At 34.3% G+C, this 21,601-nt stretch overlaps 1 protein-coding gene across 1 annotated transcript; it reads right to left on the reverse strand.

Annotated features, from left to right (window-relative positions):
- Positions 1-3,550: 3,550 nt before the first annotated feature.
- LOC128548228 (cell death abnormality protein 1-like) lies at positions 3,551-11,225 on the reverse strand. Its single transcript, XM_053522692.1, has 6 exons — positions 11,081-11,225; positions 9,320-9,380; positions 7,981-9,145; positions 4,917-4,990; positions 4,256-4,315; positions 3,551-3,564 (listed from the first exon to the last, which is right to left on the reverse strand). The coding sequence occupies exons 1-6, from the start codon at positions 11,099-11,101 to the stop codon at positions 3,551-3,553; spliced, it is 1,395 nt and encodes a 464-aa protein (XP_053378667.1). The 5' UTR covers positions 11,102-11,225.
- Between the last annotated feature and the right edge of the window lie 10,376 nt (positions 11,226-21,601).

A 21,601-nucleotide genomic window follows, 5' to 3' on the forward strand; every position in this document is an offset into this window, starting at 1 on the left:
AAGACACGCAACAAAATAACTGTATTTCCATGATGGTAATTATGCACGACTTGCACGAAAAATATGAGATGTACAAAATTTAAATTTAAAATTGACAGTGACATATATTAGGCCAAGACAATGTGTTTAATGTCTAAAATCTTATTAAATTAATGTAGCCATGTGTACATAAATAAGTGTATTTAGGTAAATTTTAATCATACTTTGTTTCTGCAGTGTAAGACAGTTACTCATTTATATTCGTAAAATTATACTGAAAAGAGATTGACTGAAAAAGTTTACAGCCGAAGTTATGAAAACACTTTTATTCGGAAAGGGCCTGAATTTCCCTTATGAAAACCTGTAGTATAGCTGTATATTACCTGTATTATAAGAATGCATGATTTTCATGAAGTTTTTGTGAGTTACAAAATTGTTGAATTCCATGTGCTAAGTTTGTAAAAATCACGTTATCGTTTGGGCATATGATATATTTTACATCTATTTATAAATTATAGCCTCGTTTCGGAGGATTCTTCCGAAAAAGTCCGAAGATGCTCCACGGGTTGTAAGCAGTCGGAAAGCATACTTTCGGTTTGACATAGGCAACATTTTTTGTTTATTTGTAAGTTATTCTTGAACATATTCATGACTATTTGGTCAGAACCGATGCAGTGGGCCATACTTTCAGTAAAAAGGAAGTCTCAGCTACAAATTCTGGTTTTCATATAATACTCGTTCGGGTTTTAGTGATGGACCTTTAAACATTAAAAGTATGAAACACTATAACATATACACAAACAAATGCATATATTAATGAAAAGAAATGGTATTATTTAAATTTTCTCTTTCATTTGGGATTGACTAGACACCAACGCATCTGTACATGCCATTGTCTTTACCTCATTTATCGATTCAACTGGCGGGAATAACTTAAACTGACACTGTCCTGTAACTTAGAAGATGATTTGGTGTTTAAACTGCCCATCAGTATTTTACTGACACTGTCCTGTAACTTAGGAAATTGATTTGGTGTTTAAGGTATTAGATACCTAATAGTAATGTTTATAAAATGGCATTTGCTTGGTATATTCTTAAAGGCGACTGTGTTTCGCACAGTTTTGCAATGTTTAAACAACTTTTTCCGTGCCGTTTTTTTTTTATAAATTTTGTATAACTTATGGTATCTCCTCAAGCTCAAGTAGAGACAAATTTCAAAGTGACGGCCACTATCCAAAACGTTTGCAGAGAACTCATTTTACTATTAATTTCAACAAAAGAAACATCAAACTATTGAGAAACAATTATTAACACAAAATAAAAATGTCAATATCATTTATTTTTCAATGGTGCCTCAAGTAAACAGATTTAATGAGACAGAATTCTAACTTCAACATTGAAAAAATAAGGTCGAATCCTGTGTTTCTGTTTTGAATTTTGCTTACTTCATTCAAAAATAACCTCGGGGCAGACGTAAAACCTACCTAAATTTCTTCCACGATATGTGATCTAAAGAGTGAAAGCAAAATAGAGAACTTTTACCGCATGTAACTCAATATTGTTAAAGATGTGTAATTCTTCCCCTTCTGTTTAAGTAGTAAATTCACTTTGAACAGCAAGAAATCGCTTATCATTTTTTTTCCATTTTTGTACAATAAATCAATTCTAAGTCTTGAAAGAAGTAAAAACTTACTAGAAAAAAAGAAGGAAAAAATGGCCCCAGTAGGGCTTGAACATACGCCCTCTGAGAATCGCAGTAAAAGTAGGTTTATGGTAGGAATTGAATACTCTTCAAAAAGGAGGTACTCTATAAGGCTTCTAATACCTTAAACTCCCAATCAGTATTTTACTGACACTGCCCTGTAACTTAATAAGATGATTTAGTGTTCAAACTCCCCATCAGTATTTTTACTGACACTGTCCTGTAACTTAAAAAGGTGATTTAGTGTTTAAACTCCCCGTCAGTATTTGTACTGACACTGTCCTGTAACTTAAAAAGATGATTTAGTGTTTAAACTCCCCCTCAGTATTTGTACTGACACTGTTCTGTAACTTAGGAAGTTGATTTGGTGTTTAAACTCCCCATCAATATTTTTCCCATGAGCGTTCCTAAGCGTTGCAGCAATGTATTCCTCTATATGTTCGTGTCCTCTTTTTATCTTTATTTTTTCTATATACATGTATTTTGTGTGTATGTTTATCATACACATTCTCTGCCAGAAGCTTGCAGTCTGAGGGACCATATTTTTGGAACGTTGTTTTCCGGCTGGATATCTACTCTAGTACTTTTATCTTGTTAAATCGGGTGATTTTACTATTCTCAGTTATCCTATAACACTTGTTATTCATAAATCGCTTGCTTAGTCGTAGAAGTTTTTCGTATTACTTATGTTATAAATGAATAGCAGATGAATTTTTTCCGCGGGACTATATTTCCATATTTATTGAAATTTAATACATTACAGATGATTTTTTTTCCGCGAGACTATACTTCCATATTTATTGAAACTTTATACAAAAACAATACACAATAAAGTAACATTTCAAAGAGTATTATTTAATTACTGCTTTTAATTAAATGAAATAGGTAAATGGTTAAAATATGCAAATGTGTATTCAATAAACAAATATATTAGCACAAACAAGACGAACAAATATTATAGTAAAGGATTAAATAGATTTACACTTTCATATGAAGGGTTTATCGGTCGGTTTGCCAAGTGTTGTAAAATTTAATGCGCCTTTAGCAGAATTTGAATTTAAACCAACAAATCAGCTTCCATAACAGTAACAGGAAGATAGTTCCTTAACCTGGAAACAGCCACTGACATACATCACGGGTCTAATCTGATACATTGTCTTGTGGTCATAGGATTATAATCGGTGTTTCATCTCCCTAAAAAGGATGGGAAATGATCATGTGGAAACTTAATGTCAGGTAAGATTTATAAACTGTGCGGGCGGCCAATGAAGCTCATTAAAACTGTTGAAATATGTTGCGATTGATACAAGTTACTTTGTTCTTAACATATTGAAATGTTTCAATCTGGTATTTGGTATATCACACAAAACGGCTTTACAGTAGTCCTGTAGGTTACTGAGCAACTTTGTGGCCTGTGACCTTTAATTCATTACACACATCTAGTTGTAATCGTTGTCTGGTTAGAGTGCCTTTACATAAGTTAGTGTTATGTTAATATATATGAACTTTGTAAACGATGTTTACAAATGAGCATTCTGTACAAATAAATGTAATAATAAAACAATCCATCTCCGTCCTAATGATTTCAACTTCATAATAGTAATGAAAACGCCTTCATTATTCCAATGCTACTTTTTATACCAACATTCATTAAAACTTCAACATTAAGATGCTGCAATGCATAACAGTACCATTATAAGCAAAACGAAATACCCTTTTTTGATATGCACACACACACTGGATTACACACATATGTCTTTATTGTATATCTATAACATTGTAAATCTATAACATATCCAGATTCGGTTAATCAATCATTAGGCGTATCTGTTCCACTCAGGCAGGTTAATACATTTCCGTAGGCAGTTTCTAGCTTCTGATATCTGTAAAAAAGGAATAAAATATTTATCATTATATCATAAACCATGATCAGCATGAACGATTTTCAGCTTGCATGTAAACAGAAACAATGTTCTTCAGATTCTATTGCCTTAAAAGACTTACTTGAAGTCCGTTCAAACAGCAGATGAGATATGTCCATATTCGTGTTCTTGACCTAGAATTATAAAATGTTTCCAATTTAATGATACAGGTATGATTAACATATTTAGCGAATCAAACAAATGATGGAAAAGAAAACAATGAAAGAAAGGAGTAGTCTGATACCTTGCAGAGTAATCTCTACAGATCGTCCTTTACGAAACAGTTCAACTCCATTATCTAGACCTGTTTCGCCCCTTGCCGTTTCCTTCCCCTCCATCGATATTAAGCATAATTTAATATGTACTTGTTTGATGTTTGAAGCAATCCGTCTGAAATATTTTTCCATGTTACAGCTTCTTTTTGTTGTGGGCCTGCTATGTAAATGCGTGGCTCTGGGGTTGTGTTTTTGGTGCTCTGTGCTTCCGAGAAATCTACCCTTACCTATTATCTTTTGGATCTAAAACTGCACACACAAATGCTAAATACTGAAACAAAAATATTTCAAGAGGTACAAAATAGAAATACAACATAAAACGATTATTTACAAAACAATATCAACAAGAATCTTAATCCTACCTAAAACGAACATACCTTGAATGGATTCTATTTTCTCATATTCACTTGTCTTTGAAATGTCTCCGCTGTAAGAATCTGAAAATAGGTCAGTCTTTGTTTTGTTGTTTTTAAAATATAACAGTTTGTGGTAAAATCATAACGAAGTACTACTTTGCCTGTTCATGGACGGTATAGTGGAAATGCAAGCTACCGTCCACGCCCTCTAGCCCCGGGTAGAGCAGAACTCAATATTTACACGTTATAAGCACCAGAATGTAATTTAGAGACATTCGCAGATGTATTCATACTTGAAAATAAAATCAACGTTTAGATTACGGATTGATTATTATAAAACATTTTAATAGAACAATACATAGCATAACCGTAAGTCATGAAAACTTAGTGTAAGTATCTAGATCATTACAAAAGAGGCTTCTTACCATGACTTTTTTCCATGTCATTATAGTAAACAACATGTTCCTTAGAGGACATATGTCATGTAATGAAATGTTATGAGATTAGAAATGTAAACAATACTCTCCAATGACGTATGGCGTGGTGCGTTAAGATACGAATTGTATGAAAACATCTTGACGCCAAAAGTAACTACTAATGTTTTTCAACTCCTACATACAACCAGCTTATTTTGTATACATATTGAACAGTAATTAAACTGATTGTAAGAACTTGAGCAAACCTTCATTCCTGCTGTGTCCAACAATAGAAGACGATGTCTTATTTTCGAAAGATACCCCTGCATCTTTAGGGCTTCTGAAAACTCAGAATACAGAAGGGTTTACATCATAGAAAAAGAAAGTCGATCAGGAATACTAAGAAGGCTGATTTAATACAAATAAATACTCAAAGACTTAAAAAACGCATACTTGCTTTAAGGCAAATAAGACATGTACTGTTTGTAATTAAAATTATCCTTAGGAAGATATCTTGTTAAAATATATGAAGCTGTTTGAAATACAATTCTTGAAAATTATCTAACTTTGCACTGTACAATGAAGTCACAAAAATACACACAAGTGGTTTGCATTTACCATACAGATAAACATGATGAAACAAGAGGGCCATGATGGCCCTATATCGCTCACCTGAGTACCATTGCTCTTAATGATAAGATCAAATTTTGACATAGATCACATAGGCATACACTTTAAATATCATCAGGATAAATATTTTCTTGTAACAGTCCCTTTTGACCTATGGGTCACATACTAGTCATAGCCAATCTCCATACCAAGTTTGAGGGTCCTTGGCTCAAATGCTGCATTTTTATACTAGCATGACTATTTCTTACCCTGGAAGACTTAAATAACATTTAAAACCAATCTCATTAGATGCTGCTGAGGTATATTTATTTACATAAAATAAAGGGAGGTAATTTGTCATAAATTCATAAATTCAGTTAAAAGTTATCTACCCTGATTGTCCGAGTCCATCTGATGGCATAAATGACATTTCAAATCAGTATCTTCATTGGTTACTGAGATACACCCATTTTAATTTCAAACAAAGGGAGGTAATTTGACATAAAATCAGTCCATAGTTATCTATCCTGATTGTCTCAGTCCAACTAATGACAATAATGAAGTTTCAAATAAGTCCTATAAAAACTTACTGAGATAAATCCATTTTTATTAAAATCAGGGGAGGTAAACATGCATTGGTATATGCATGTAGAAGACACAGAGTACAAGCCTTTACAACAATTTATTAGAAAAGTAAGTAAAAGTAGAAATTTCTTACCATGGAAGACATAAATAATGTTTCAAACCAATCTCATTAGAAGCTGCTAGGTATATTCATTTACATAAAAGATAAAGGGGGGTAATTTGTCATAAATTCAGTCAATATGTATCTTTACTGTTTGTCCAAGTCCATCTGATGGCATAAATGAAATTTCAGATCAATATATTCATTAGTTACGGAAATATACCAATTTTAATTTGAAATAAAGGGAGGTAATTTGATATAAATCAGTCCATAGTTATCTACCCCGATTGTCTGAGTCCAACTAATGACAATGATGAAATTTCAAATGAGTCCTATGAGTACTTACTGATACAAATTCATTTTGATTAAAATCAGGGTAGGTAATCAGATATAAAATAACCCCAGAACCTATGATTGGATCTGACAGATTTATCATGGAATCCAAGATTTATTGTTGTTGAAGATATTTTGCAAGTTTGTATCAAATCAAACCATAAATGAAGTTTCTATATGACTGCACAAGCCAAAACTAGCAAATTTTGGCCCTTTAAGGGGCCATAACTCTATAACCCATGATGGGATCTGGTCAGTTTTCGAAAGGAACCGAGATATTATGCCAATACAAGTTGTGTGCAAGTTTGATTAAAGTTGATTGCAAAATGTTGTCTCTATCGTGTTCACAAGCCAAAAATGGCAAATTTTGGCCCTTTAAGGGGCTATAACTCTGGAAACCATGATGGGATTTGGCCAGTTTTCGAAAGGAACCGAGATATTACGGCCGTACAAGTTGAGTGCAAGTCTGATTAAAATCAAATACAAAATGTGGTCTCTATCGTGTTCATACGGAAATTGTGGACGGACGGACGGTCGACGGACGAAGGGTTATCACCAAAGCTAACTACCTGACAGGTGAGCTAAAAATGTGTAGATAGTGTTAAAAAGATGTTGTTATGAACTTATGATGATCGTAATGAATATAACTATAACACGGCATGCTTCTTGAAAAAATCACCATGTTTGATATCTTGTTGCTGTAAATAAGTATCGTGTAAAATATCAAATGTCACAAATGTGCAGTCAGTAATTGTAAAGATATTTATAATTAGAAACTGTGAGTCCATAAAAATCCAAGATTACTTTGATAAAGTGTCCATTAATTTAAACTGATTGTGATATTCAAAGCTCATGTCTCATTTGTTTCGCTTCAGGGCTATTTATTGCCACAAAATCAAAACTGAAGTGTAACATACAGATATTGCAATCTTGGGCATAAAAGGTGATTGTACTAAGCCAACATTTTCAATGATATCTTCATAGCTGCAATGCAACAGTTACACTGAAGGGTCAAGTAAACTTTTTGTTATTCAAAAGTATGACAAAATTCATGGATATCCCACATTTGTGTCACATTATTGCATATCTAGTATGTTGTATTATAATTATAAACATTGAGTGAATGAAGTATATGTCTGTCTGTCTAACGACAGTATATATATTTGTCCGTATGCTATTTAATCACGGGGGCCTCCGTGGCTGAGTGGTTAAGGTTGCTGACTTCAAATCACTTGCCCCTTATCGATGTGGGTTCGAGCCTAACTCGGGGGTGGAGAAGGCTTCTTCATGTGAGGAAGCCATCCAGTTGGCTTACGGAAGGTCGGTGGTTCTACCCAGCATGAAATAATGCACGTAAGGGCACTTGGGGTCCTTCCTGGAAAGTTGCCATATGACCTATAATTGTGTCGGTGAGACGTTAACCCTCATCCCCAACACATACACCAAAATAAATGAGCATGAGTGTCACGTGTACTTTTGCTTATTTGACAAAATACAACATTTTGGAATACTTTTAGGTGGGAAATGTCACAAACAAATGGGAGCGAGATTTTTTGCTGTCAAAATGTCTACAACAAGTACACAGTTTAAATGCGCAGAATGACGGAACAGTTAATGAATTCGGCTTTCAAAACAATACATGGTATTTATATACTTCACTTGTTACCATTTGTCGTGAAAAGCATATAAATGATTATGCTTACCTGTCTGTAGATTGTCTTTTCCAGACGGCAATTACGGCAATCAAACTAATGACCACAACAAGAAGCAAGGCTATGATAACCCCCATCACTACAATGGCTGTGTGCTTAGAGTCCTCTGACTTCTGGGTTTCTGGTTCTCTTTTTGTACCATCTTTACAAGAATTACATTTTTCTCCACTGAAGTTGTCTTTGCATCCGTATGAACATTCACCGCTATCTCTGGAACACTTGTCGTCCTTGCAATTAGGAGGGCAAGATACGTTGCAGATATCCCCATAACTACCATTTACACACGTGTTACACGTTTCACCAACGATTGTTTTAACTAGGCATCCATCCAAACAGTTACCAGAAGATTTGTCACAACGTTTGTTTTTGCAGAATATAGGACAAGTTTTCTCACATGATGTTCCAAATTTACCGGAGACACAGTCAGTACAGTTATGGCCAAAGAAATTGTTTTTACATTTGCAATTTCCAGACCCAATCTGACATATCTTGTTTTCACATCCGACTGAGCAATCATTCTGACAGCGCGTTCCGTATTTACCAGGCATACATTGTAAACAATTATTGTAAGATGAACAAGTGATACAATGGTCCCGGCATTCATGAGTACAGTTATTTAACAGAAGACGTTCTATAATGTCAAACTCATAACCATTATATTTACCTTCTTTACATGTACTACACGTATCTTGTGATGAACAGTCGTCACAAGTAGATGGACATTTACTGATGCACGATGAGCTTGTACCATAGTAACCACTTTCACAAGACACACACGCATTATGTTCACATTTACAGAGTAACGGACAGTAACGATATCGACAGTCATTGAAACCATTTGCATTGTAATATTCATCAATGCATTCTGTGCAGTAGGTGCTTGATGTACATGATTTACAACTGGTAGGGCATTTCGAAGAACAGTTATAACTTGAGCCAGGGTAATATCCCGCTTTACATTTTGTACATATATATGAGAAATCTGGGCATTCAGTGCATTCAGGATAATCACATTTCCGGATGCAACGATGTCCTCTATATCCATCAATGCAGCCACTCTTACAGTTACCTGTAGGCCAGTAACCATTTGGACCACAGTCACGATCTTTACAGCATGCACAGTCAACTTCACAGTTAGGATCAGTAGTGCCTGTGTCTGTGAAAAAAGTTTTTGGAATGTATCAAACGCATAGTTTCCGCATGTTTTTTATATATGTTACTTAAACAAAAGTTCTGTCACATTTCCGTTAATTTCGTTCTTAACTAATATCAGTGATATAAAGAAGAATAACAGGAGTTATGAAAACCGGAGTTATTAAAACATATTTACCTATTCCACATACAGCTTTTGATCTTAGGACAATCCAAATGCATACTACCGAGGCGGTAATCTATAAAGAAATACACTTTTATTATCTAAGAATTTTCTTAAACAACGGCGACAGTACACTACGAATAATATATATATATATATTGCAATTTTTTCTCTTGGCTTTCTTTTTTCCTCTTGCTGATTTGTAAAGCTACCATCCATCTGGGATGTATAATAGACCTTTGAAGACATGATGAATCAGTAAAAAATTGGAGGACTGTTACACATGTACCTTTCCGTAAAAGAAAGGTAGCAACCCTGTGGTAAGTGGCGGGCAAATATAAAACATCTCCACGAATTCAGTGATGTTTTAATTTGGGTATCTTAGAGTAATTAAGTTCATTCAATATCTCTTTACATTTTAGGTCTACTTAACCTGGTGTTAACGGGCAAAAGGGGTGCTGCTTATTTCATTATTTCTCATGAATAGACGCAGTCAAACCGAGTCTGCTATTATTTTGCTTGCCTGCGTTCTGTGCTCCCAAAGAATTTGCAATATATTTTATTCTTAAATGACCGAATGTTGTATAATTTGCTAGTATAATTTAAAGTATTTCTCGAACATACAAGTCTCATACAACAAAAAATAGAAAGTGTTTTAAATGACATATTTGCGTTTACTGAGCATGTTCTACAACAACTGTTTGATTCCGGAAAATGGATTTTGACGACACTCAGTTAATCAGACCCCAAATCTTACACACAACCGAGGTAACGGTTTTACGAAGTTTGTCAAATGTATGACATTTAGTAGTTTTGGTTATTGATTATGGGATAAATCTTACAATAAGCTACTCCTCATAAAAAAACGTGTTTGTAAACATGGACGGTTCCAAACTGAAGGGGAAGAAGCATTTTATAAAAATATTTCTATGGCAAAATACAATAATTCAATACATACCCGTAGCCATGACCAACCTGTAAACCGGGCCAGTCTGTTTTGTAAGTACAACAACTCTGTTGACCCATTTAAACGAGGAGTATTTAATCTGCCTGCATCACGTGTGCGTGTATACAACTGTATATAATTAGTTTACATCCTTTTAAAACCTGATTTTTATCATTTTTACTATAGTAGATTTGAATTTTACGACCAGATGTTTGTGCGAAATAATTGCTCTGTAATAGTGTTGATTGATGAAGCTGTGTCATTGTTGTAAAGGTTATTCAAATGTTAATTGCAATATCTTAAAAATCGGTGCTATATTAAATTGTGCCATTGCATAAATTAAATGTGTACCTGAGATAAACAACAATAAATTTTAGTTATAATACTAGCAAATTTCTTAGCGTAAACACTAAGACGTCTTATTATTGATTCGGTGTAGAAATTGGCAGTTTCAATGTGGGGGAGTTATTTACAAATACTAGTAGAAAGGCAATTAAATTCAATATTATAATATGTTTAACTGACAGATGTTAGGCTTACATTGTAATCCAACGACAGAACGTTTAGAGCAATTTTGAAATGAACGGTAAATCATCAGCGAGATGACAGCGAAATTTGCTTAAATCCATGACATTTTTTCACGCTTGCTCTATAAGGAAGTATGGCGAAAGTATTCGTGATAAAAAATGTGAAATATTGTGAAATGGAGCCTTTTAGATTTAAAGCAACGAGGCCTGATTATATTACGCATCAAACTTTCATTTAAAGTTTTCAACGAACACAAACTCAAAAACAAAACATGCAGAGAAAAGCAAAAATTAAATACATACCAATGTGATAATTCCGTTCATTTTGCAAATTTTAAAATCAGCCCTTCTTCCTCCTTCATCCTAACATATAAATTTACTGTAAACTAATACTTTTATATGAAAACATTAAAACAGGAAGTAAAACGAAACTATGACAAAAAGAAGAAATCCAATACTTCTTTACCATAAAATGGTCACATTTATAATATACATTTCCCTTTATTTACATTAGAAAATAAATAGGAAAATACATGTTGATATCTCATCACTTTACAAACATTCTATGTACAATTTAAATGCCGTTTTTCATGAAAGTACTAGTATTCCAGTCATGCATCGGCAGCCTAGACACAGTACCAGTACTGACTTACAGATTACTTCATCATGTCAAACAGAACAACATAATAGGAATATATTTTATTTTTTTTGTTTTCTGTAAAAATTTACATGATAAGCATTCCTTCACTAGGAAATCGAACTCGTAAAACATTTAACCCTAGCTTATTATCATTCGTCCAGTTTCTATAAGTCCTCTATACTTTCGATTTCGTAGCAAAAATCATCTACTTTAGCCGTATATACGTTAGTTTTTGGGATCGTTTAAGGATGACTACCCGTAATAGGCCACAATTTCACAAAAGTGTATATACAACTTGATAAAGTAAAACAACAGAGATAAGGTGCATATTGACAAGTTATATATTGACAGAAGTTCTTAAAAATTTCCTTCAGATTATCTTCCCTGATAAGTTTTTTTTTATGAGTTATCTCCCCTGAAAACTAGAAAAAAAAAATCTTTTCCCTACAGGAAATTTAAGTTTTCTTTTTGATATTTGTATCAGATTCATATAGTGCAGCTTTCTACCGCAAAATGTTCTTGAAACCCAAGCTCAGAATCTCATAATCAAAGAAATTATATATTTCCCATAGGCATCAATGTTAACTTCAATACCGATTATTTCCCCAAAAATGTTAACATTCGAAAACTCTCGGTGAAACGTTTTTAATTTTGAATGTCTTTAAAGTGACCAAATTTCATTTAAATATTACCATCCAGTTACAAGATATGAAATATGGGAGGATATCATGTTACAGTATTCCTGGATAACGTTACAGCAATCGCTGTCGGTGTTTTGTTTGCCAAAGAAATGGTAAAAATTTATCTCTTTTCTGCAAAAGTAAAAATTGTTTTTCTAGATCAATGGTATGTACGTCTGTTGAGACATGGTTTAACCTGCGAAATACAGTATATTGGTGTCTATCAAGCGTTTAATGACAAAATTCGAAATTTTGATAGAAAATTATCTAAAAGAAGTTGATTAAAATATATTTCAACCATATTTTATGCTCATTTGCATCGATAAAAACCCTCTTTAGGCATGCACTTATGATACGTGGTAGAAAAATCACTGTGGGTCTAATCTTTCGTGGTTTTATAAAATGTTACAGATTAGTTGAATATGTTACAGTTGTGATGTGCTTCTTCTGGATGTGTTACAGATTTAGGATGATACTTTTTTGGAATACATTTTGACAATATACAATACCAGGATAGTATATAAAATCAAGATATCATGAATTATACGGGATATTTTTGTAAGATGTAACAAATATATTAAACCAAGTGCATTTTTTTCTAATTTCGAAATTCTAAATCAACATCTATATATAATAAAATGATATAAACATTTTCAATGGAAAGCTAATGTTCTAAATCCAATGTATATAATACCATAATCACCAATTCCGTTTGAATCGTCGTTTGCACTTTAACAGGCTGATCTTTTATAAATAGTACCTATTTATGCTACATGTACTATGCTATCAAACGATGTGTCCTAGCTTCTGAAGAGCTTGGCAATGCGTGTCTTTAACAACGATTTCAATTACTAATATGCTTAAAAGAAAATATCCTCTCGGAATCGGTAATGGAGACCTTAAGAAATTAAGTGGCTTTTCTAACGACAACTCGCACATGTGCAATAAAACTTTATTTCAAATAACAAAAGATCCAACCATCGAATCATAGTCTGCTTGCAGGCGCGTAGCTGCCTGCTAGCAGATATGCATGCGCAATGAAGATCTGGCAAGCATGCACAATTAAACTGGCTAATCTGAATTTGTTTGGTCACAGTATGCAGCCTATATCATTTAACAGAGGATTTTATACGCAACTCATAGTTAAAATGTATAATGTTGCAGGATTTTTATCTACAAATATAATGATGCGTATTTGTCTTTGTATGTATGCCGGTGTCAAGGGCTTTTCAGGACTGTGTGCCATTCGAAGGCATGTCTCAGGACTGTAATGCCCACCATCTGGCATTATGTAAACGCGAGCACGAGCACGAGCACATTAAATTCGGGTTGTTCAAAAATTAGGAGTTACCTTATAACCATAGTAACTCGCTGTCTTCTTAGATTTGAACGAAAATAATCTATGTGAATATATATAAAGAAACTCTTAGAACATTTTTCGATATCGCTCCGCGGTGTCTCCGGTGATTTATTTTGAGGTTATGAAAACATTTAACAACCGATGTATTTAGAGATTGTTCAAATGATCGGTCAATTTGCACGGAGGAGGGATAGAAAGATTTGCTTTGCATAACTTGTATTATCAACTGTTCATCATATGTGATTCTTAACATATCATAATCGACATCTTCTCCCGTTAGGTGGAATGCTCTAGCTTTTCTTTCCTGTGTTTTCAAGTAAACGTCGTTACAGCAACGCCTCTTTAGAACATGTCTGACTGCCTCAAATGACAAAATAAATGTTGTTTAGCAGTATTTACATCTAACAACAGAATCATGAAGAAGAAAAATGTATAATCCTAAATCAGAAGCAGCATCCCACAACTGTAACATATCCTGCTGCACTACAACATTCTATAAAACCACGAAAAATTAGACCAACAGTAATTTTTCTACCTCGTATTATAAGTCCATGCCTGAAAAGGGTTTTAATCAATGCAAATGAGCATGAAATACGGTTAGAATATCTTTTAATCAATTTCTTTTAGATAATTTTCTATCAAAATTTCGAATTTTGTCATAAAACGCTTGATTGACATCAATATACTGTGTTTCGCAGGTTAGCCATGTCTCAACAGATGTGCATGTCATTGATCTAGAAATACAACTTTTATTTTTGCAAAAAAAAGAGATAAATCTTTACCATTTCTTTGGCAAACAAAACACCGACAGCGTTTATTATCCTGCGAATGCTGTAACGTTATCCAGGAATACTGTAACAGTAGCATCCTAAATCTGTAACATGATATCGTCCACAACCGAGTCTCGTGTAACAGTTCCTCCCCCGTGCTTTTATCGTTTACATATGAAGTCTTAAGGAGGTAGGTTACCTTGTTACAAGGATAAATTCAAATTAGTTGAACCGCAGCATCTTTTTGTATTTCGTGTAATATGAAGTTTTAACTGCTAAAATCTCAGTTTCGTTTGTCTCTGTCCCTTCAAGTTCAATTTTTATCCAGGTTTGAAGAACATGACCCTCCAAAGGTATTTCATATTGAAAAAAGAAGGAAAATACGGATATTTAACACTTTTCAGTGTATTTTAGTTTCATTGATATTCGTAGAAGTCCGCATAATCTATAATTTTACTAGTATGCACGTTAGCTTTCTAATATAAGCTTAAAATGTATATGTCGCGGGGCTCGTGTTTCCATGGTAACGCATTTTCTCTCATTTTTAAACAATTGTGTATACAAATAGGGGTTTTCGACCGCTTCAGTGCCATTCTGTTAATGACCAACATGGAATATTCGGGTAATATTATTAGCAACATACCAAGCGCTATACATGGTACCCTATTTTTCTTAAAGTTTAAAGTAACCATGGCAACAGAGACGTTTAAAATGGCTTATATCTTGCTTTTTGTCGTAATTTCTTATAAAATAATATTGAATAAGATTATCTTTGTAGTTGATGTAGCTTTAAAACATATTATTTCTAACGTAAGTTATATTTTCGTGTTATCTGCATTTATTCAAACAAATTTCTAAGCTTAGAATACTTACAGCAGTGCCCCTCGTCTGGCATTTTTCATGGAAAAATCGTTCAGCATGCTACTATTATTCTCATGGATATTGTTGAAATGAAAATAAAAAGCCGAAGCTGTGTTTCTTAAATAGACTAGTGTCAACGCTTTTGAATTTTACATTTAGATGCATAGGTCACGGGCTTCGTTTCCATGGTAACATCAATTCAATTCAAGAAACCACAATTTTCTTCTGAAATTTGAACAATTTTAGATCTTAGTTTTAGTATATAAGTAACAAATATCAACGGAACCTGAAAAATAGGTATTACAAATGAAACTGCTAGATTTTTTATTTGAAAATGGCCGTAACAAGTAACCTCTCACCCAACTATATTCCAAATAACATTGGTTACCATCATCCATTATCTTACATTCCGCATAACATTTCAATATAACTACATAAAAGAAGCAAAATATTGATTATTATTCAGAGCAAAAGACTCCTAGAAAATATTTCACCAAATAATGGTTATTTGAAAATAGTTTGAATAAAGAAAATGCACAGAATTACACGCTTTCAATATAAAAGCTATTTATTTTGCGCGGTAACTGACACGTAACGTCATGACGTCAATGACGTCATTTTAAGGCAACATTGTTTTGAAGCGTTTCTGCGGCAATTTATTCATTATTTCTGCATTATTAAACCATAAAGCGTCAGATCGAAGACAGGGCTATGATTTGTTTTCAGAAGAATGAATATACAAACACATTTAGTTTGTCGTAAACGTCGTCGTAAATCGTCACGTTAGCTTCCGGTTTGACATCCGCACATACAAATATAAAGGTAACCTACCTCCTTAAAGCCCATAAAAACATTTAGGGTCGGGTTAAAAATGGTAGGTCGGGATACCGGAAACAAACAACTTTTTATGCCTCAGAATAATAATTCAACATGTTCATGAGAATTTATAATACTTTACAATCAGTACAAATTATAAACAACGTGCACACAAATGTAATACGTATCAAATCTATTACTGTAATACATAACGCTTTTTCACAATAAATCGAATCAATTAATGTCCCAAACAATAACTCCTTATAATAATTTCTCTTCTTGTTGATGTAAGAGGACAAAAGCCCAGCAAGGACAAACAAACAGTACTTTTTAAGAGTTTTAGTAACACTAATATATCTTATTTCAAAATCAACTCCCCACCACCCTCCCCACACAAAAAAAAAAATAAAAAAATAAAAACAAATATAGGAGACTCGTTAATTTTTAGTTGTGGTATTTTGATTTCTTCATTGTTCTGGCTTAAATGACTATATTCGTCTTTTAAAGAAAGGTTAACACACACACACGCACACACGCATGCACGCACGCACGCACACACACACACACACACACACACAAAACAACAACATAATATGATTTAAACTCTTGCATAGTGTTAACCTCATTATGAATTTGTGTTTAAAACATTTACTATAGTAATTTAACAACCAACTAGTATATTTAAGAACTTTTACAAGTAGACGCATTGTAATATAAACGTACAGCACACGGAAGTTACGTTATTTTTATATTTGATGGATGAAAGGTTGCGAGAAATTGTTTCTGAAAACAGGATACAAATGTACATTCATCATACACGTTAGCCTGCAATGCACATACTTGCAAAACCTGTGCCATTTGATTGAAACAAGTCGGGATGCGTTGGCGTTTAAATGATATTTTTAATTTATGAAGATTTGCTAACATTTTTTGTGATATGATTCATATGTAGTAGTATCACCAACCTTTTCCTCTACAATTACATCCTGGCATTGACGTTACGTTACTTTAAATAACCACCTAACACGTTTTAAAGGTCCACTACTATTAAAACACGAACGAGTATTATATGAAACCCAGAGTTTGTAGCGGAGACTTCATATGTACTGAAAATATGACCTACCGTATCAGATCTGACCAAATAGTTGTGAATATGTTCAAGAATAACCAACAAATAAACAAAAACCTTTGCCTATTTCAAACCGAAAGTATGTTTTCCGACTGCTTACGAACCCGTCGCGCATCTTCGGATTTTTTCGGAAGAATGCTCCGAAACGAGGCTGTAATTTATAAAAGATCAAACAATAACAAACAAAGCATAGGGAATTCAACATTTTTGTAACTCAAAAAACTTCATGAAAATCATTCTATAGGTAATATACAGCTATACTTCAAGTTTTCGGATGGACAATTTAGGCCCTTCCTGAATAAATGTGTTTTAACAACATGATCTGCACACTTATTTAGTCAAACTCTTTTCAGAATAGTTTTCAGAATATAGATGAATAGCTATCTAACTTAAACTCCATAAACAAAATGTGATTGAAATGTACCTACATACACTGATTTATGAACATATTGCTACATTAATTCAATGAAATTTTATACATATAACACATTGTCTTGGCCTAATATATGCCACTGTCAATTTAAACCTAAAAGCTTGTATATCTCATATTTTTCAATCAAATCATTTATTATGCCCCCCTTCGAAGAAGGAGGGGTATATTGTTTTGCAGATGTCGGTCGGTAGGTCGGTCGGTCGGTCTGTCGGTCGGTCGGTCGGAATGTAGACCAATCCGTTTCCGGATGATAACTCGAGAACGCTTGGGCCTAGGATCATGAAAGTTGATAGGGAGGTTGGTGATCACCAGCAGATGACCCCTATTGATTTTGAGATCGGTATGTCAAAGGTCAAGGTCACAGTGACCCTGAACAGTAAAACGGTTTCTGGATGATAACTCAAGAACCCTTAGGCCTAGGATCATGAAAGTTGATAGGAAGGTTGGTAATGATCAGCAGACGACCCCTATTGATTTTGAGGTCAGTATGTTAAAGGTCAAGGTCACAGTGACCCTGAACAGTAAAACTGTTTCCGGATGATAATTCAAGAACGCTTAGGTCTAGGGTCACGAATGTTGATAGGGAGGTTGGTCCTGACCACCAGATAACCCCTATTAATTTTGAGGTCAGTATGTTAAAGGTCAAGGTCACAGTGACCCTGAACAGTAAAACTGTTTCCGGATGATAATTCAAGAACGCTTAGGTCTAGGGTCACGAATGTTGATAGGGAGGTTGGTCCTGACCACCAGATAACCCCTATTGATTTTGAGGTCAGTATGTTAAAGGTCAAGGTCACAGTGACCCTGAACAGTAAAATGGTTTCCGGATGATAACTCAAGAACGCTTAGGCCTAGGGTCACGAAAGTTGATAGGGAGGTTGGTCCTGACCAGCAGATGACCCTTATTGATTTTGAGATCAGTATGTCAAAGGTCAAGGTCACAGTGACCAGGAACAGTAAAATGGTTTCCAGGCAATAACTCTAGAACGCTTAGGCCTAGTGTCAGGAAAATTGATAGTTAGGTTGGCCATGAGCAGCAGATAACCCCTATTGATTTTGAGGTCATTAGGTCAAAGGTCAAGGTCACAGTGGCTCGGAACTGTTAAACAGTCTCCGGATGATAACTAGAAAACGCCTAGGCCAAGTATCATGAAAGTAGATATGGAGGTTGGTCATTACCACCCTATTGATTTTGAGATCAGTAGGTCAAAGGTCAAGGTCACAGTGACCTGAAACAGTGCATTTGTCACAGTGACATTATTCTAGCTAATACTTCGGGTCTTTTTTGCCATCAGCTGCTAATTCGGATCTTTTTTTACCATCAAATGCTGGAATTGGAATGTTTTCTAAGGACGTCTTACTTTCAGTAAGTACATATTTATTATCTCTCTAGTACTGTTTATGGCACCATTCAAATTCTATGTGCGGGAAGAAATAAAATATTTCTAAATGAAATACATTTTTGATCGCTGTCATATTCTGGAAACATGTAAAGCAAAGGCAGACGTAAAGTGAGAAACATAATTTTGTTTGATGAAGTTTTGGTTAAATGTTTAGAAAATGTGTTAAGATAATATATTTTCTTGTGAAGGTTTGCTCTCCTCCGTGGTCATTCTTTTTTCAAAGACTTCATCAACAATATTATTACTTCCTCTGCTTGTATTTTAGTAACACATGGTTTGGAACAGGAAGGAATAAGGAATTTTTACAGTCAATATCCTTGTTCCAGTTTACATCCTTATTCCTTCCAGGGTTCGCCTCCAAGTGGTGGTGCCGGGCGTCACAATATCTGCGTATTGTATCAATTTTCACTTAATTTTTATAATCATATGATTGCAATTATACCACAGTAAATAGTTGAATTACTTATACAGTTGTGTAATATTCATACCTTTCCATCTTTCCATTCTTGTCATGTGTTTGTGCTTTGTGATTATTAATGGAATGTTGGAATGTTACTAAATATGTTTTATTTCTGAACATAATTGATTGCTTTAAATCCTGCATAAATTTCATTCAAATATGGTATCAGCATTGGAATTACCACATAAAATACATACATTGATTTTGGAATGGACATACGTCAGCAGATGCAGTGATGGCAGAAGAACCCATATGTTACTGTTCATCGCATGGAACCTCTGTTCATCGCATGGAACCAGAGTCATCCCAGCCTGTTACTTTTTGTTTATATGCACATATGTTTCTCCCAGGCCATCAAGGCTGGAGTTAGGCCACATCGGCTGGAGTTTGCCTTGATCCTCAACATTTCCCTTGTTGTATTCTTTGTATGGGATATATAACAGTTCATCCAGTTGCATGTTCTTCAGACCGTCAGGGCTGGTGTTTTTTGTCCATATCCACAAATGTTTCTCCCAGGCCATCAAGGCTGGAGTTAGGCCACATCGGCTGGAGTTTGCCTTGATCTTTCACATTTCCCTTGTTGTATTCCTAGTTCATCCTGCATGTTGTTCAGGCCATCAAGGCTGATGTTACTGTTAATGCATGTAGCCATTTCCTTCTATCAACAGCAAATGTTTCATTGTAACCAAGTGAGAACTGTTGGCTGATCATGTTTCATGTATATGTGTGACAGTTTTCTCTTATAATACTTATGTTAATTCCATATTGCCTGATTATTCTAAGGGCAAAAAGAAAGAAATTACTTGTTGACCCTACACTAACCCCTTTTCTTTATTTTGAAAAAAGTTGTTGAAGCCTGCTTGTGTCCAAAAAATCTGAAAAACACTCAAAAAATTTAAATGAGAAAATAAAAATGGAGGGCTGTTAGTGTTGACAAGTAATTTTTTGCCGTTACTACAATTTGTTCCATTTATAGCAAACAATGGATTCATCAGTAGTTTCACAAATGAAACGTACCTCCATGCAGTTGACAGGCCTGTTTGCACGCCTTCAACTGAAGAAAATATCATTGGAAGATGCAAGCACGGAAGTTATGACTATTACTGATAGCTTGGATAAGTGTGGACACTGGTATGAGGCTCAAACAAAGCAAATGATGGAGGAGAGTAAAGACTTGAGACTTAAAAACCAGAAACTCCATCAGGAAATATATGTGCTCAAGGAACAAATTGTGCGCCTTGAGCAAAAAATTGACAAGCATGAAAAAGCTGAGATGGACTTGTATGAAGTGAAACGGACATTGGAGAAGAAAGTAAAAAGTCTGCAAGAGGAGAAAAAAGAACTTGCAGATAAAATCTCTGCATTTGAGGATGAAGAGTCCTTCCTGTTGGATGCAAGTATTGCCTCTGACCAGGCTGTTTCCCAAGCATTGAATGCGACTATTGCGTCACAACAACCTGTTTCGCAAGCAGATACAGATACTTACAAGGGCTTGGAAGGTGATCAGATTGTTTTGGACATGAAGGACTCTGAGAAAGCAGATGAACCTCGAGAGGTTGAGGTGGAGGACACTCAGTGCTGAACTAATGATACAATGGCAATAGCTTTCAAAAATCATTAGTTCTGTGCCGATCTGTTTGAAAAATCTTTAGTTCTTTGCCTATCAGTTCTGTTTGTTTGATATAGACTTCAGTCTGCAGTTAAATGTTAATTAGTTCTGTTTCTTTGATATAGACTAGAATGTTCAGTTGAAAATAATAGCAAATGTTATTTAACAATTCTGTAAACACTGTGCTTATTTTTTTGACCATTGTCAGTTTCAACGGCATGTACTGCATGTATTCATGTATTGGAAGACCCTTGTAACATCTGGGAAAGTGATCACATTCATGAAGGAGTCAGATAAATCAAATGAATGTCTACAGGTGCGAGTGAAGGACACTCAATGATGTTATTTTACAGTGTTGAACTATTGATATATTGGCAATAAGATTAAAAGTTCTTTTATATTCAGATCTTTATCACTGAAAAATAATTATTCATGCACTTTATTCATTTCTTGGATTTCCAAACTTAAGAATTAATCACGATGCCAAATATAACTGAAGAAAAGTTTTTTACAAATTTAAGTGCATTATCTGTTGTCAAGTGTCTAACAGTTCTTCCTTGGATATAGACTGTAGTCTGCAGTAAGAAATAAAAAATATTATGCTACAATTCCATAAACACTCTACTTCTCTTTTGGACCATGGTCAGTTTCAAAGGCATAGAA

The sequence above is a fragment of the Mercenaria mercenaria genome, chromosome 14 (genome assembly GCF_021730395.1).
Source record: "Mercenaria mercenaria strain notata chromosome 14, MADL_Memer_1, whole genome shotgun sequence".
NCBI lineage: Eukaryota > Metazoa > Mollusca > Bivalvia > Venerida > Veneridae > Mercenaria > Mercenaria mercenaria.